The sequence below is a fragment of the Pleurodeles waltl genome, chromosome 7, assembly GCF_031143425.1.
Source record: "Pleurodeles waltl isolate 20211129_DDA chromosome 7, aPleWal1.hap1.20221129, whole genome shotgun sequence".
In the NCBI taxonomy this organism is placed as follows: domain Eukaryota; kingdom Metazoa; phylum Chordata; class Amphibia; order Caudata; family Salamandridae; genus Pleurodeles; species Pleurodeles waltl.
The window spans coordinates 1,050,031,750-1,050,050,712 of record NC_090446.1 but is presented as its reverse complement, the minus strand read 5'-3'; the positions used below and the strand labels follow the sequence as shown (position 1 = coordinate 1,050,050,712).

The window sequence follows — 18,963 nt, the reverse complement described above, 5'->3', positions numbered from 1 at the left end:
CCATTGGTTGTAGTTCTTCCTCAAATCTATGGCTTTCTTTTAACTGTTTCGTAAGTCCATACTCCTCTGTATAGGAATTTTTTCGGCTCCGAAGCCGTTTTTTTTTGCCACCGAAGGACCTGGAGTAATTGTTAAATTGGTTCCGAAAGTGACTTCCGGGGTCTCGATTCGATGGGTCGGTGTTGTATGCTTTCGGAGCCTGTGCCTCGGCTCGAGTCCGAAGTCTTCGTAACAGGCGTGGCCTTTTTCGGTGCCAAAGATGTAACTTGGTCACCAGTCGATTTCTTATGGGTGGAGCCATGGCCTTCCGGCAGTAGCGTCCCCGAGGCCTTATGTTTGGTCTTGGTCTGGGTTGGGGTAAGCGTACTCACATGCTGGCCTGCTGTGAGTGGTCAGTCAATGTCGGACTCTTCGGAATCGGATCCCTGAACGGAGATGGCGGTGTGAATCATCTCCTCCTCTTCTGCGTCAAGGCGTTTGGTGCTTCTGGACGCCATCTGTAACCTTCTCGCTCTTCGGTCTCGTAAGGTCTTTTTCAAACTGATGGATTTACAGGCTTCACAAGTATCCTCTCGATGATCTGGAGACAAACACAGATTACAAACCAGATGTTGATCTGTGTAGGGATACTTGGCGTGGCACCGAGGGCAGAATCTGAACGGGGTCCGGTCCATGAGGCTTCGACAATACTTGTGGTCGGGCCGACCAGGCTCAAGTTGGGCGTGGGTGCCCTGAAGGGCAACCGAAGATGTATATCCACCGGTACCGAGGTGTAGATGCTAGATGGGATGCGATCGAGAACAATACCGACGATTTTCGATGGATTATAAGTTTTTCCGACTCGAACAACCGGAGTGAAGAGGAACACGTCCGAACCCGATGGCGGAAAGAAAACAATCTAAGATGGAGTCGATGTCCATGCGCAATGGAGCCGAAAAGGAGGAGTCACTCGGTCCTGTGACTCGAAAAGACTTCTTCGAAGAAAAACAACTTGTAACACTCCGGGCCCAACACTAGATGGCAGGACATGTGCATAGCATGTGTATCTGCAGCTATATATATATATATATATGTTCAATGGCATGTGTAGCTGCAGATACACATGCTATGCATTATTCCACCAACTAGGTCATACTGTGCATGGGCATCGACTCCGTTGTTAGATAGTTTTCCCGCAAAAAGTTGTAGGAAGGAGTGATGAGTGTAGTAAAATAAATGTTGTACAGAAATAGTAAGTAAAGATAGATGTCCATGCAAATGTAAATGTATATACATATGTACAAATTATAAAAACTGCAACGACTACGGGCTTACAGGGAGGAGGGACGGTGCATGTGAATCTGCAGCACTACATGCCACGAACGGATGTACACTAGGTAAGTGACATTTTCAGTTCGATGGCATGTGTAGCTGCAGATACACATGCTATGCATAGACTAGAAAGCAGTTACTCTCCCCCCAAAAAATGCAGTGGCTAGGCTGTAGGAGTTGGAGTTGTTTGAAATAATGTTCTTAAGACAACTTGACCTACATTGGCCTGTTGCTCTGAAAATACATCTACACAATAATGCTTTATAAATGTATGTGGTGTAGAGCATGTGGCAGCTTTACATATGTCTGCCATTGGTATGTTTCCTAAAAATGCCATAGAACCACCTTTTTTCCTAGTGGAATGTGCTTTAGGTGTGATTAAAAGTTTTCTTTTTGCCTTAATGTAACATGTTTGTATACATTTAACAATCCATCTTGCTAATCCTTGTTTAGAGATTGCTTTTCAACAACCGCATAAAGGAAATCCTATGAAAAGCTGCTGTGTTTTTCTGAATTCTTTTGTTCTATCCACATAGTACATAAGAGCTCTTTTAAGGTCAAGAGTGCGAAGGGCTCTTTCTGCAGTTGAATCAGGCTGTGGGAAGAAGACTGGCAATTCCACTGTTTGGTTTATGTGAAAAGGTGATACCACCTTTGGCAGTAATTTTGGATTGGTTCTAAGTACAACTTTATGTTTGTGTACTTGGAAAAAGGGTTCTTCAAGAGTGAATTTTTGTATTGTATTTCACTAACTCTTCGTAATGAAGTTATAGCTACTAGAAAAGCAACTTTCCAGGTTAAGAATTGAATCCCACATAAAGGCATGGGTTCAAAAGGTGGGCCCATTAATCTGGTGAGTACAATATTGAGATTCCAGGCAGGAACAGGTGATGTTCTGGGTGGAATAATACGTTTTAGTCCTTCCATGAAGACTTTAATAACTGGGACTCTAAAGAGTGAAGTATGTTGTACAGTTTGTAAAACTGCTGATATAGCAGTAAGATGAAGTTTAATGGACGAGAAAGCTAAATTTGATTTCTGTAAATGTAGGTAGCATACAATATCTTGTATTGATGCTGTAAGTGGGTCAGTATTGTTAGATTGACAGTAATAAACAAATATTTTCCATTTGTTAGCATAGCATTGCCTAGTTGTAGGCTTGCATGCTTGTTTGAGAACTTCCATGCATTCTAATGGAAGTTGTAAGTATCCAAATTCTATGACTTCCGGAGCCAAATCGCTAAGTTGTGAGCACTGGGATTTGGATGTCTGATTTGTCCTTTGTTTTGTGTTAACAAATCCGGTATGTTTGGAAGTTTGGAGTGAGGTACTACTGACAGGTCTAGGAGTTTTGTGTACCAATGTTGTTGTGCCCACATTGGGGCTATGAGTATCATGGTGAGAGAAGTATGACGCAGTTTGTTGACAAAAATGGAAGTGAGAGAGGGGTAAAAGGGTAAGCAAATATCCCTGACCAGTTGATCCATAGAACATTGCCCTTGGACAGAGTGTCTGGATGCGAAGTTTTGGCATTTTGCGTTTTCGCTTGTTACGAATAGGTCTATTTCTAGTGTCCCCCCACTTTTGGAAGTACTTGAGAATTAATTTTCCATTCATGTATCTGTTGGTGTGTTCTGCTTAGGAGAACCGCTAGCTGATTGTGGATTCCTGGGATGTATTCTGCTAGTAGATGAATTTGATTGTGAATTGCCCATTTCCATATTGTTTTGGATAGAAGGGACAGTTGAGATGAATGTGTCCCGCCTGGTTTCTTTAGGTAATACATGGTCGTCATATTGTCTGTTTTTATCAAGACAGTCTTGTGTTTGAGAAGCAGCTGAAACGCTTTTAGGGCAAGGAACACAGCTAATAATTCTAAATGGTTTATGTGACAATTTAGCTGTTGCGAATCCCCTTCCCTTTGAATGGTAAGATTGTTGCGATGAGCTCAACAACCTGTCATTGATGCATCCGTTGGTTGTGTGGTCTGAGGCACAGGGTTTTGAAATGACTGCCCCTTTATTAAATTGCTGAGATTCCACCATTGAAGGGACTTGTGGGTTTGTCGGTCTAACACACTAGATCTTGCAATTGACCCTGTGCTTGAGACCATTGCTGTGAGAGGCACTGTTGTAGTGTCCTCATGTTTAGTCTTGCATGTGGTACTATTGCTATGCAGGATGTCATACTTCCTAATAGTTTCATGATAAATCTTACAGTGTATTGTTGATTTGGCTGCATTTGTGGTATGAGATTTTGAAAAGCTTGTACCCTTTGTGTATTTGGATAAGCTAAGTCTTTTTGCGCATTGAGAATAGCACCTAGGTAAGGTTGCACCTGTGCTGGTTGAAGATGGGATTTTTGGTAGTTGAGAGTGAACCCTAGTGTATGTAGCGTTTCTATTGTGTATTGAGTGTTTTTCCGACATTGTAAAAAATTGCTTGATTTTATTAGCCAATCGTCTAGATATGGAAAGACACGCATGTGTTGCCTTCTTAGATAGGCTGCTACTACCGCTAGACAGTTTGTGAATACCCTTAGAGCTGCTGTTATGCCGAACGGTAGAACTTTGAATTGATAATGTTTTCCTGCTATCACACACCTTAGGTACTTTCTGTGAGCTGGTTGGATGGGTATATGGAAAAATGCATCTTTGAGGTCTTTTGTAGTCATGTAATCTTGTTTTTTGTAATAGTGGGATGACGTCCTGCAGAGTTACCATGTGATAGTTTTCTGACAGGATATACAGATTTAGGGATCTGAGGTCTAGGATGGGCCAGAGACTGCCATCCTTTTTGGGAATGAGGAAGCATAGTGAGTATACTCCTGTTCTTTGTTGAGAATGTGGGACCAATTCTATTGCCTGTTTTAGTAGTAGCGATTGTACTTCTTGCTGTAATAGAACATTGTGTTCTGGGGACAGCTTGTGATAACGTGGAGGAATGGAGGGGTAGAAATCAATTCTAGGCAATAACCATTGCGGATAATTGATAATACCCATTGGTTTGTGGTGATATTTTGCCAGTGGGATTGGAATTGCTGCAGTCTGCTGCCCACAGGAGATTTGTGGGGCTGAGGGATGGTAAATAAGTCACTGTTTAGATGGGGTAGTGGCTTGTTTTGAAGTTTGGAACTTGCCTTTGGTTCTAAAGTATTGGCCTCTATAAGACCCTCTAAAACCCCCTCTCTGGTACTACTGTTGCCCTTGTTTCGCCTGGGAGGTAGTAACCTCTGTGGATTGCGGCTTAAATCCTCCTATGAACTGTTGTCTGCAAAGGACCCTCTGTAGGGTGTTGTGTATAAGGCTCCCATTGCTTTGGCAGTGTCCGAGTCTTTTCTCAGTTTTTCTATGGCCGTGTCGACTTCGGGGCCAAACCGGTGCTTTTTATTAAAAGGCATATTCAGCACTGCCTGCTGAATTTCTGAGTTACAACCAGAGGAACGTAGCCAAGCGTGTGTGTGTATAGTGATGGCAGTATTTACGCTTCTAACTGCTGTATCTGGAGCATCAAGGGCAGATCGTATTTGATTGTTGCTTATGGCCTGACCCTCTTCCACAATCTGTTGTGCCCTTTTTTGGTGTTCCTTTGGGAGGTGTTGAAGGAGTTCCTGCATCTCATCCCAGTGGGCTCTTAGTACCTTGCTAACAAGGCTTGCATATTTGCAATTCGCCATTGGTTGGCAGCCCGTGTCGCTACTCTCTTGCTAGAAGCATCAAATTTCCTACTCTTCTTGTCGGGGAGGAGCATCCTCTGATGACTGGTTATTAGCCCTCTTTCTAGCCGCACTTACTACCACTGAGCCCTCTTCTAGGGGTTCAGTGTGCATAAGCATCCCATGGTACACTGCTGCCCTGAAAATAACCTCTGTGTATGCAGTAGTGTCTTCTGGTGGAGAAGGGTATAAGTCCGGGTCATTGTCAGGGATAGGATCCGGATCGTAGAGATCCCAAGGATCAACTGTATCACCATGTGAATGAGTTGGTGAAGGCAAAGGTGGTGGGCTAGTGGCGAAAAAGAAAGTTGTACTGAATGAGGGGAAAATGTATGGGGAGGAAATGGCTCCCCATTAGCCCGTAATGGCTGTGCTATATGTGGTGAGGTTGTTTGCAAGGAAGCAGCAGCCAGGTGATATATGCCCTCATTTATTAGGTGAACCCAGAACTTTTAAGAACACCCAAAGAAATGATGCAATCCTCATTTGTAGGTCCTGTGACTTACCTGGACACACTGCTGGCCAGAATGGCACTCCTACTCCCTTAAATACCTCAAAGGAATATAGGACTTCAAATGGAAATTTCAGAGAATGACAAGATGTGGGGCTAGAATGAATCCTGATTTGCCCTTGCTCCGCCAAAGAACATCTGTTGCGGAAATCAAGGATCCACAGCATTTGCAGATTTTGAAATTATCAGGCATTGAAAACATAAAATTAAAATGCAGCAGTATGTGGACTGTCCTTTCAATTTTGAAGCCTCCAGGCGGTGAAGTGTTCAGAAAGCAGGTCTATGTCCACTTATGTTGGAATTGAAGTTACCTAAAAGTTGTTCCAAGTCGTGCAACTAGGCCTACTGGGCTGATAAATCCTTAAGAGCTAGGAGAGACCGAGTACTACACTTTTTTGCTTGGCTGGGGGTAGTGTTTTCTAGGCAGATGGAGTTCTGCTATTCTCTGCCTGTTGGAAATGGCCCTTTTTGCAGGGTTATCCCCAAACCTTTTGCCTCCGACCTTCTGGTTTTGACTGTGTGCAGTGTTTTACTTTTCCTGGTTTGAGGACTCTGAGCACTTTACCACTGCTGACCAGTGCAAGTGCTCTATGTCTAAATTGTACTGGTGATTGTTCTATCCATGACTGGCATATTTGGTTTACTAGCAAGTCCTTAGTATTGTGCACCATGGCCTGTAAACCAAATGCTACTACGGGGCCTACAGCACAGATTGTGTCACACATAGGAGTAGCCCTGTAAGCATGTCTCAGACTTGCCATTGCAATTTCTGTGTGGGCAGTCTGAAACTGCCATTTCGACCTGGCAAGTGCACCCACTTGCCAGGCCCAAAGCTTCCCCTTCACTACATGCAAGCCACCCCTAAGGTAGGCCCAAGGACAGGGTGCAATGTATTTAAAAGGTAGGGCACGTACTGGCGTGTTTTACATGTCCAGACAGTGAAATACTGCTAAATTTGTTTTTCACTATTGCAAGGCCTATCTCGCCCGTAGATTAGCATGGGAATTGCCTTAAAATATCTTTTAAGTGTAATTTCCTATTGGGAGCAGATGAAGATTTTGAATTCGCGGTCTCTGAACTTAAAAATACAATTCAAAAATCAACTTAATCAAAAGATGTAAGTTTGAAAATGCCACTTTAGAGAGTGGCTATTTTTATTGCTTAACCATTCTGTACCTCTGCCAGTCTGCTGAATACACATCTGGGTAAGGATGACAGTTGGGCTGTTTGTGCATTCAGTCAAGACAGTCACAGAAAGGATGCTGAGGTGTACCCTGCATATCTCGATGGCCTATCACCCTGTGATGGGTCACCCTGAGCTACAGTGATGCGAGGAACCGACACTTGCACCTGAAAAGGGCGGTGTCCGTCCTCACATAAAACAGTCTCCAACTCCCTGGACTGTGGCAGGGGCCAGGGCAAGGAGACAGAGGGTCTTGTGCACTACAAGGACTTCTTTGAAGTTTGCCTACTTCAAAGACATAAATGGTTCTAAGTACTCTACTTCTGACACCACAGTTCGAATCCTTCAAGGCTGAGGACATTCTACCAGGAAGAGGTGGATACTGTATAAGGGACTGCCACTCTGCCTGTTGCTTTGCTGTTCTGGCCTGCTGCTTCTGTCCTGGGAGTGAAGGAACTGGACTTTGCTTTCTACATCCTGCTTCTAAAGGTGCTCCAAGGGCTTGGACTGAACTTGCCACCTATTAAGGAGTCTCAGGGACATCAAACATTTCATCTGCCTGCACCGGGGCTCTCTTGTGGAGAGTCATGACTTGTCAAGTGGTGCCAAATCCAGTTTCTGGGCCCCTGGGAGTGCGTTCTGGTGCAACTAAAAAGAAACTAAGCACAAACTCCAGAGAAACTTCGGAACTGGTGCTGCTATCCAAGTCCGCTGCCTGCATCGGAGAAGTGGTGCCTGCTGACTGCAACGACCAACACAGCACCTCTGAAGTCCCACTGCAGCGCAAGTCCAGAGCATCAGGTCACAGGTGTCTGTAGCACCACACAAACTATGCCACAGCACCTGTGGCCCAGTGGTGCAATTGAGACATCGTGAAGTTGGCACCTCACGTCTTTGCCTGCTGGATTCATCAACCCCACCTTGTTGTAAGGAACCAATGCCATACCACCTCCCCTACAACTGCAAGGAAACACCACCTCACCTGCCTAGCAGTAAGGAACTGCTGCCTCACTTCCCCTGTGGCAGTAATGAACAGACACCAAACTGCGACATCTCACCTCTGACTCCGAGCAACGTCAGTTTCCTCCTAGTCTCCCAAGGTACTGTACCTGGGGTCCGTGTGACCAGCCCACACATCCTTGCAAGTGGTGTTGGACACAACTCAGTCTAAACATTGTGGTAGCCCTAGTTGGAGCTATTGCGTTTTAAGCACTATACTAAGATATAATCTTTGCTTGTGTAAGTTGGATTTTTATGGTTTTGGTCTTGTTTTACTCAGATAAAGGTTAGCTATTTTTCTAAACTGGTGTGTAGTACTTTTGTGGTGTGTTACAGCGTGCGTTACAGAGCACGCTACTGTGTTAGTGTGGGAGGGCAAATACTTTACACATTGCCTCAGAGATAAGCCTGACTACTTGAGCCAAGCTACCAAAGGGACAAGCAGGGGTTTTTAGCTGTGTGACTCCCTTACCCAGACTAGAGTGAGAGTCCCTACTTGGACAGGACAAGAAACACTGCCAACTAGAGACCCCATTTCTAACACCACTAACTGAGCAGCTCTTTGATGTAAATGGGTCACAAAGGTCAAAGTGGACGCGAGTCCCCAACACTCTGCACCAGACGCCCCCTGACCCGTGCCAGAGAAACCAACGCTGCAGCAAGGACCCCCAGGAGACAACCACCCTGTAACCCCAGGGCAACGCCTGCAGAGAGAATCCAGAGGCTCCCCCGGACTGCAACTGCCCAGTAACAAAGAACCCGATGCCTGGAAGAAGCACTGCACCAACTACCAGTGCAGGAGTTACCAGCAGGCAGCCCTCATATTTGCCCAGTCAATGACTGGCCCTGCCTGCATCACCAGAGTGACCCCCTGGGTCCCTCCACTGAAACCAATACAAAACCAGACACCTACTTTGCACACTGCATCCAGCCGCCCCTGTGCCGCTCGGGGTGTATTTTGTGTGCCTGTTGGGGACCACCCACCCCTCCTATCCCCACTGCACCTGACCAGCCCTGTGTTGCTGGGTGGGCTGCCTATTCCCTGAAGACTGAACTGTAAGCGTTTTACTTAAATGCTAAACTAACTTGTACTTACCTCCCCCAGGAACTGTTGAATTTTGCACTGTGTCCACTTTTAAAATAGCTTGCCATTTTCTGCTTAGCTGTGTACATTACTGTTTTACTTCAAAGTTCCATATTTACCTATGCCAAGTACCTTACAATTTATGTACTTAATTTATTTTAGAACCACAAGGTTCACAATTCAAGTAAGAAAATAATTTCTCTATATAAAAGTATATTGGCATGGAGTTAAGTCAGTGTGTGTACTTAGTAATGCCTGTGTGTACAACAAAATCTCAATACTACCCTCTGATAAGCCTACTGCTCGACCACACGATCACAAATAGAGCATTGGTATTATCCATTATTGCCACTATCAACCTCTAAGGGGAACCCCTGGACTCTGCACACACCTCACTTTGATAGTATATACGGAGCCAACTTCCTACAGTATAGTAACTACATTGGCCTATGAAGATCATCACACACCACACTAGTGTGAAGATGATAAACTTAAAAAGAAACTTTATTTACAGTACAAAGTCGTAGACAGATTTACAAATTTCACATTGATATTTTTCCATAACTGTTCAAGTAGGTTTGAGCTGAAGAAAGTGCTAGACGTTCACATTGAAAATGACAAACCAGAAGACGGACAAAGAAACAGAACGACCAAACAATAGCTAGAAGTTGAAAGTCCCAGTACTACTTTCTTCTATCTGGAAAGCATAGCCATCAGTGGTAGTTTCTGGTGCAACACTTGCATCTTCTTCATCCTAGGGCGACAAAACATTAATTTAAACAATAGCATTCGCAGATGTGTTTTTTTTAAATATTATAAACTGAGTTTATGGTGCTGCGCATTACAATCACAGGACAGTTTTAAGTATCAACTCCTAAAGTATGAAATGAAAGCAAATCTGCGTAGTGGAGATATACATTTAAAAAAATAAAAAAAAATCCAACCAAGATAAAAGAGCCTGATTTTAATTGTTAGTCGTAGGTGTTTTAATGGGCGTGAACGTGAGGAGTCTTCCCTGGCCTCCAGAGAGGTAGCTGCCATTTCACAAGCCATTAGTTTTTTATTTAAACAAAGGGAAAGGAGCCCGGTTCTACACAAGCAGCAGAGTTAAACAGGCCACAACCCTCTAAAGACTCACTTAAGTAATCTGTCACATTTGGTTCATCGACTGGGCACGTTATTGCCTGTACTGACCACTAAAACAAGGCCTCTTCCTACAGCAAAAATCCCACTTTCGAGCATCTAGGGCTGGTATTAACATGCGTAGAAAGGGGACACTGGCGGCAGCTACAGAGACATTGCGCTTGCTGGCTAAAGCAGATTAATTCAGCAGATAGCTTTCCCTTTGCTCAAAGCCGGCACTGGCTATATAAAGCCACAGGACATTCCTTTACCCTTATGAAGGCAGCCAGGCACTGAGGTCCCCCAGCTGGGCACCGAGAAGCCATTGTGTAATGCTTCTCTACATGGATAGGCTAGGATTTTGGGACAGAAGCCCACACAGCAAACTAGTACAAATTAGGGCACTCACCTCTGCAGAGAAATATTTTTCTATCAAGTTTGAGGATGCTCTGTACACCATCTCATTCTCATGAGCCTGCAGTGCCTCAATTTTGTCTAGTCCACCACACTCCTCAATAAGGAGGCACAGTTTCTCAATCTCATCAAGTTTCTCAGCAGCCTGAAAGAAATTAAACATGTTAGTTAAGAGCTAATCTACAAGTATGAGGCTAACACCCCAGCCACTATATCCGCACCCCAAAGTTGAAACTTAACTGTTCAAAAGCCTGTTATGCTTGAATGGACTATTTTTTCCTGCTGATCTAGCACTGTAAAGGGCCCAGAAGACTCACTCAAAACAAGCTCTTAACTTACCAAGAAGATGTTTGTGATGGCATCCAGGATAACTTGGACAATCTTGCTGTCCTTGACAGACAGCAGATTGATCAAGGGTTCCAGAACTTGAGCCTGAACAAGGTACACCACCTGATTGATGCTTCCGCCACTTGTGTAGTTAGTTACAGCCCACACAGCTTCTTTTTGAGTTTTGAAGTCAGCCTATGGTAGGATAATTGTATATTAAAACAGACTTGCAACTACATAACAAACTGTGCACTTACAATTCATTAAGGCAACTTTAGAAGACCGGTGTTTAATGACAAGAAAAAGGTCTACTCAGCTACTGTGGCTTCTCTACACTATCTTAGCCCATCTTGCATGAAAGGGTGGTTAAATGAAAAATGTAAAGCGCCTACAAATCATAAGTTATAATACAAAGGTCCACTGAGGTAAAGCCATCCATCCAGATTGTATAGCAAATCATCCCAAAATTAACTAGCTTACTGCAAGTTGCTTGGCATAATTATTAAATGAAATATATGTACCTATTAAAAATAAATAAAAATTGACAAACTCAATTAACACTACCTGCACCACTGCCTTGCTCTTGAACACTCAGACCCCTTCCAAAGCCAACATATGGCCAACCCCACACGTGTATGGGCATTTGCACATGGTAACGCACCTTCATTAAGATTCCCACAAGATATGGAATAATCCCATGATCCACAACTTGTTGTATCTGGTCCTGGCGCCCAGCGGTGATGTTGGATAGAGTCCAGGCAGCCTCTTTTTGAATATTACTTTTGTGATGTGTGAGCAGACTTGGGAATACTGCCAGGGCTCCAGCTTCAATCACTGCTTGTGTCTGGTCATCTGTACCGGTGACTATATTTCCAATAGCTCTTAAGGAAGGCGTCTTAGGAAAAAATTCACAGCAAAAGAATCAGTTCCATTGTAGCACCCTGTATGTGCATAACAAGACCTTACACCTACCACATCAGTTACTGGTAAGACATACACACAATCCAGAGGTGCACTTTTACTGCACGTCAAGGGGTACTTAGATATTCGCAGTTGCAAGCTGTGAACAAACCACAGACCGGACACAGCACTGTTACCCAATCCTTGCTTCAGCTTTTAAAAAAGTATGTAGAATGCAAAACAAATCCAACCATGATAATGCATCCAATTGATCTTGTGCAAACGCAGACTACAGCTTCCCTACAAACGGACTGGCATTAAAACGAGACAAATTCTTATTAAGAACAAGCTTGTGGGCAAGTTCTTTCACGAGCTAAATGCAAACCAGCACTGACATTAGAAACCCGTATACACTGCCATATACTGTGTCCATATGCTACTTGATGACGTATGTGTATGTGTATGTGTATGTGTATGTGTATGTGTATGTGTATGTGTATATATATATATATATATATATATATATATATAAATAAAATGTTTAGAGAAGCAGGCACACTCATATTGAAATTAAGCTCACCAGAATAGCAAGTTCTCCACATCCCAGGAGCTTGACCAGCTGAGGCACTAGTCCAGTTCCAACAACTACTTCAATCCGTTCGTTGGGCCCATCCGTAAGGTAAGAGATGGCCCAGCACGTGTCTGCCAGGACCTCCTTGTCGTCATGATGTAGCAACCGAACAAGAGTGGGTAGTATCTGCTGGACAGCTTCCAGCGGCGGTGCTGGGTTCTTGTTACGACACAGGTTTGACAGAGTCCAGGTGAGATTTCGTAAATATCCAGACTGCATTTAAAAGGACAAATGTCAGAAAACTGAAGTATCGTAAAAACAGTAAAAACCTAAAAAGTCGGGCCAGTAACACTAAAGCAGACCTTTAATGGGAGGCTTGGGCCCCTGCAGTAGGCTGTAATACAACACACTAGTTATTGATTGGCCAACGCAGGCCATTTACAGTCGATAATGCAACCTTTTTTATTTCCATAACTTGGAACATGACAAACATTTTGCAGGTAACTGAACCCAGCTATTTAATATTACATTATGGAGTAGCCGTAGGAAGTGCTTGGCCCATGTTGCTGAATGAAGGGCACGAAAGCTAGGTGAGATGCTCGAGGAGACTTCGGTATAGGCTACAGCAACAGTCCAAGCCAGGAGAGGGCCGCTGCAAGCAACAGATCTGAAGAACACTTCAGCAGACTAGAGCCAAATACAGATTTACACTGCAGATGACAGGTCACAGTACTCCGGGGGAGGGGTGTTTTTTTTTTTTGCAGGGGGGGGGGGGGGGAGAAGAGAGAGAACTGCCCAGTCGTTCTGACCAGGATAGCGGGAAGGGGCAAGGCTGACAAAAACAGGATTTCAGCTAGTATGAAATAAGATGGTAGGTTAAATACTACCAAATGTTTCAACAATTGTAAGTGGTGGAGGAATGCGAGGAAATATTTAACCTTCGGTCTAATAACGACACTGTTTGTTTTAAAGTTTTATACCTTACACACCTACCAAGGTGGAGAAAGCCTTACCGCAAGCGTTGACAGGTCAGGCACAGCAAGCAAGGCAAGCAGGGGATCAATTGCACCGTACTTAATAACCAAGTCCCTGTAGGAGGAGCCATCACCTAGCACAAAGAGCAGAAACATGTAAATGTGCACTCAATCGTCATTAAGTATTACTATTACTAGCAACAGGGCACTCGTTGCAGTCTTGGGACCGCACCAGTCAACACCTTGCCCAGCAGCCACTCTGGTACTTCAGCAACCAAGGGAAGGCAGTCAACCCATTCAGCGCTCATTCATGATTGTAATAAAACTGAGTGGGTGCTTTTAATCCCCAGACTAGAGCTTAAACATCCCAAAAACAGAATTCTCTCAATCAAGTGCCACATACCTGCAATATTTCCCAAAGCCCACACTGCTTGCTCACTGATGTGAGGATGTGGAGATGCCAAGAGGGCAATAAATGCAGGGATTGCGCCACCCTCCACCACAGCCCGGGTCTGGTCTGATGTGCCGGATGCAATGTTGGTTAGGGCCCAGGATGCCTCAAACTGAATTGGGCTACAGTCTGTACGGCCTAAAAATGCCACAAACTTTGGAATCAAACCAGCGCGGATAATGCTGTCAATAGGAGGCTGTTTCTCTCTGGAAAGGAGTTTCCTGTTGGTATGTGAACAGAACATACATTCAGAAGATTGGAATGGGTATAAGTGAAACATCGAGCTTCTTGTATTTACATAGATGATATTAAGTGTTTCAATATTTCAGTCAACAAAAAGAGAAGGCAGTGTCACAAGCACATTTTAAGAAAATGGCCGTGAGATGGGCAAGTACCTATCCACGGCACTGGAGGGATCCCAGACCAGGAAGTTTCTGGGACCCAGTCACCTTCAGATGCACTAAGGAGTGAGGAGACCTTTGTTTAAAACAATCTGAATGTATGACTAAAAACATTCCCCCGTTCCTCCACCCTAGCCAAGCCTCTTTTTGTGCACACACAATACCGCATCAAAAAGGACAAAGGCAAAGCAAGACTGATTTTGAAGAAAAAAAAAAAACAACCACACGCATAATTTAGTACTGCATGTTCCAAAGTAACTACTTTAACACATAAGGTTTTGGTGGACAACCCGTGAGTGGGGAATGGTCTACTCATGCTTTCAAGTTAACATTCAAATACAATGTCTCAAGGAAAGGACGACCCTACCCAAGAATGTGACCATTGCGAGCGCTGACAGTTCCATAAATTAGTGTTTGTTTCCAGCACATTGAGAAAAAGTGGTAAAACTAAGATAAGATGGTAAGCCTTGTGGTGGTGTCTGCCTATGTGAGTGAACTGCCCGTCTTGCTATGGGTCTTGCCCTGGTATTGGTTAGTAGTACCGGTTACCTTATTGGGGGAAGCATCACCCACAACGCGTCAATGCAACGCTATTCATTTAGCGCACTGCCATTACCGCGCATATGCGTCTCACATGCATGCCTTTCCCACGCATTAGCGTGGTGACAGCAGAGAGCATCTAACAGTCCAGAAGGAACAGGAAGGAGCAAGAAAGAGGTAAGCGGGACTGAGGCAGTTTTTAGGACGGGGTAGTTTTTTTTTTTTTTTTTTTTTTTTAGGACTGGTGTGGTCAGGTCAGTTTTATGGACAGAGCAGGTATGTTTTAGGTTTCAGGGGGTAGATCTGGGGCGAATTTACCATGCATGCTACTTTACAAAACATGCTTTAACAAAATACAAAAAAAAACAAATTAAAAAAAACATTGTGGTACAGGCATGCATGGTAAAGACAGTCGTTGAGACCACGTGATAAGTCACATGCATTGTACGTCCCCTGCAGCATTGTCAAATAGGAGGGGGCAGAAATATTGAGACCTTTTCAATACGACCCAGCACAACAGGTTGTGTTCCGGTTCTTATGCATCCCTGGTTACCAGTGGCCGAGATTAATTCAAGCATTCCAGCCATCACTTTTCGGTATACTTCCAGTGGTTACTGTGCAGTATCCATGATGGGTACTGATTTTTACCATGAGCGTTTCAGGCATTACGACCATTTCATTATATTAGGATTCATTATATTAGGATGACATTTATTAATTTTGTAAACCTGTAGCACCAGAGCTGCAATATTTGTTAAGGCATTTATTCAGGATGTGATAAAGGGGTTGGAACTCCAGACTACAGCACACTAAGCAGACTCCATAAGCACAATATCCGCCCGAGGAGCACAGTCATGAAGTTAAATTTCAACAATGAGTTCTGTGATGCTTATTCACTCCTTGTTCTCAGGTGTTGCTTTCACAAAATGATTACAGAAAGTTGGCAAAACTAGCTATGACTTCTCATTGTCTAGACCTTCATCTGAAATTACAATTTTTCCAGGGAAATGCTTTTCAAAACACAACAACAAACAAGAAGTAAAGAAAAAAAACTAAATAGCTTCCTGCACTTTACCTTGCGGCTTGAGTAGCTTGAAGTTGGATATCCAAGTTTGCACCATTTATTCCTTTTACGATTTCATCAACCGACCAAGGAACTGCCACCTACGAACAGATATAGCAGTGTGAACACTACAAAACCAACCACTGGTACACATTTTTAAATTGTGTAACTCAAAGATTCTTAAATGAAGCAGTTTTGGCCCTCCAAAACTACATAGAAGATAATAGTTTCTAAAGCACCAGAAAAGATGGATCCTAATACCAAGAATCTGTGTGGATATAGCAACTTGCATTATGCAGTGTATAAAAAGGCAGTGTGTGATAATGGACTGTAAGGAAATGCCTCCTTGGCATGGTTGCCCCCTGACTTTTTGCCTTTGCTGATGCTATGTTTACAATTGAAAGTGTGCTGAGGCCTGCTAACCAGGCCCCAGCACCAGTGTTCTTTCCCTAACCTGTACTTTTGTATCCACAATTGGCAGACCCTGGCATCCAGATAAGTCCCTTGTAACTGGTACTTCTAGTACCAAGGGCCCTGATGCCAAGGAAGGTCTCTAAGGGCTGCAGCATGTCTAATGCCACCCTGGAGACCCCTCACTCAGCACAGACACACTGCTTGCCAGCTTGTGTGTGCTAGTGAGGACAAAACTAGTAAGTCGACATGGCACTCCCCTCAGGGTGCCATGCCAGCCTCTCACTGCCTATGCAGTATAGGTAAGCCACCCCTCTAGCAGGCCTTACAGCCCTAAGGCAGGGTGCACTATACCATAGGTGAGGGTACCAGTGCATGAGCATGGTACCCCTACAGTGTCTAAACAAAACCTTAGACATTGTAAGTGCAGGGTAGCCATAAGAGTATATGGTCTGGGAGTCTGTCAAGCACGAACTCCACAGCACCATAATGGCTACACTGAAAACTGGGAAGTTTGGTATCAAACTTCCCAGCACAATAAATGCACACTGATGCCAGTGTACATTTTATTGTAAGATACACCCCAGAGGGCACCTTAGAGGTGCCCCCTGAAACTTAACCGACTATCTGTGTAGGCTGACTAGTTTTAGCAGCCTGCCACAAACCGAGACATGTTGCTGGCCCCATGGGGAGAGTGCCTTTGTCACTCTGAGGCCAGTAACAAAGCCTGCACTGGGTGGAGATGCTAACACCTCCCCCAGGCAGGAATTGTCACACCTGGCGGTGGGCCTCAAAGGCTCACCTCCTTTGTGCCAACCCAGCAGGACACTCCAGCTAGTGGAGTTGCCCGCCCCCTCCGGCCAGGCCCCACTTTTGGCGGCAAGGCCGGAGAAAATAATGAGAAAAACAAGGAGGAGTCACTGGCCAGTCAGGACAGCCCCTAAGGTGTCCTGAGCTGAAGTGACTCTAACTTTTAGAAATCCTCCATCTTGCAGATGGAGGATTCCCCCAATAGGGTTAGGATTGTGACCCCCTCCCCTTGGGAGGAGGCACAAAGAGGGTGTACCCACCCTCAGGGCTAGTAGCCATTGGCTACTAACCCCCCAGACCTAAACACGCCCTTAAATTTAGTATTTAAGGGCTACCCTGAACCCTAGAAAATTAGATTCCTGCAACTACAAGAAGAAGGACTGCCTAGCTGAAAAACCCCTGCAGAGGAAGACCAGAAGACGACAACTGCCTTGGCTCCAGAAACTCACCGGCCTGTCTCCTGCCTTCCAAAGATCCTGCTCCAGCGACGCCTTCCGAAGGGACCAGCGACCTCGACATCCTCTGAGGACTGTCCCTGCTTCGAAAAGACAAGAAACTCCAGAGGACAGCGGACCTGCTCCAAGAAAAGCTGCAACTTTGTTTCCAGCAGCTTTAAAGATCCCTGCAAGCTCCCCGCAAGAAGCGTGAGACTTGCAACACTGCACCCGGCGACCCCGACTCGGCTGGTGGAGATCCGACACCTCAGGAGGGACCCCAGGACTACTCTGATACTGTGAGTACCAAAACCTGTCCCCCCCTGAGCCCCCACAGCGCCGCCTGCAGAGGGAATCCCGAGGCTTCCCCTGACCGCGACTCTTTGAACCTAAAGTCCCGACGCCTGGGAGAGACCCTGCACCCGCAGCCCCCAGGACCTGAAGGACCGGACTTTCACGGGAGAAGTGACCCCCAGGAGTCCCTCTCCCTTGCCCAAGTGGAGGTTTCCCCGAGGAATCCCCCCCTTGCCTGCCTGCAGCGCTGAAGAGATCCCGAGATCTCTCATAGACTAACATTGCGAACCCGACGCTTGTTTCTACACTGCACCCGGCCGCCCCCGCGCCGCTGAGGGTGAAATTTCGGTGTAGGTTTGTGTCCCCCCCGGTGCCCTACAAAACCCCCCCTGGTCTGTCCTCCGAAGACGCGGGTACTTACCTGCAAGCAGACCGGAACCGGGGCACCCCCTTCTCTCTATTCTAGCCTATGTGTTTTGGGCACCACTTTGGACTCTGCACCTGACCGGCCCTGAGCTGCTGGTGTGGTGACTTTGGGGTTGCTCTGAACCCCCAACGGTGGGCTACCTTGGACCAAGAACTAAGCCCTGTAAGTGTCTTACTTACCTGGTTAACCTAACAAATACTTACCTCCCCTAGGAACTGTGAAAATTGCACTAAGTGTCCACTTTTAAAACAGCTATTTGTGAATAACTTGAAAAGTATACATGCAATTTTGATGATTTGAAGTTCCTAAAGTACTTACCTGCAATACCTTTCGAATGAGATATTACATGTAGAATTTGAACCTGTGGTTCTTAAAATAAACTAAGAAAAGATATTTTTCTATATAAAAACCTATTGGCTGGATTTGTCTCTGAGTGTGTGTACCTCATTTATTGTCTATGTGTATGTACAACAAATGCTTAACACTACTCCTTGGATAAGCCTACTGCTCGACCACACTACCACAAAATAGAGCATTAGTATTATCTATTTTTACCACTATTTTACCTCTAAGGGGAACCCTTGGACTCTGTGCATGCTATTCCTTACTTTGAAATAGCACATACAGAGCCAACTTCCTACATGGACCATTCCAGTCAGATTGGCGATAGGGTGTGTGCTTCCTGTATCAGTCCATAACAACCAAGGAAATACCACCCCCACCAAAGAAAGTCTTATTCTCCTTCCGGAGAAAGGGGTCCACTAAAACCCCAGAACCATGGTAAGAAACGCCTTCTCTATGGCAGCAAACACGAAGAAAACAATAGTTGTAGGTAGAATGTTTTAATTAATCTGAGTTGCTATAACTGTTAGGGCTCTACTCCATCCACTTTTAAGCACTAAGTGGCAGACAGCAGAGACAGTTAAGATGCTCAGTGGTGTAGCCTCCAAATAAGTAGATGTGGGCTTCCCCTAGGCATACAGTGGAACTCTCCTGATGCCCCAGTAGTCCACTCTGCCCAA

General features: G+C 44.9%; 1 protein-coding gene across 2 annotated transcripts in view; it reads right to left on the bottom strand.

Annotated features, from left to right (window-relative positions):
• Positions 1–9,279: 9,279 nt before the first annotated feature.
• The window catches only part of LOC138245898 (importin subunit alpha-1-like), a 29,927-nt gene continuing 20,243 nt past the window's right edge, over positions 9,280–18,963 (bottom strand). For both annotated transcript variants that reach the window (XM_069199919.1, XM_069199918.1), the window contains exons 4-11: positions 15,578–15,666; positions 13,514–13,782; positions 13,150–13,244; positions 12,146–12,409; positions 11,327–11,560; positions 10,678–10,860; positions 10,334–10,483; positions 9,280–9,556 (exon numbers count right to left, since the gene is read on the bottom strand). In XM_069199919.1, the coding sequence (XP_069056020.1) occupies positions 9,464–9,556; positions 10,334–10,483; positions 10,678–10,860; positions 11,327–11,560; positions 12,146–12,409; positions 13,150–13,244; positions 13,514–13,782; positions 15,578–15,666 (1,377 nt within the window). In that variant the 3' untranslated portion in view covers positions 9,280–9,463. The remainder of the gene's footprint in view (positions 9,557–10,333; positions 10,484–10,677; positions 10,861–11,326; positions 11,561–12,145; positions 12,410–13,149; positions 13,245–13,513; positions 13,783–15,577; positions 15,667–18,963) is intronic.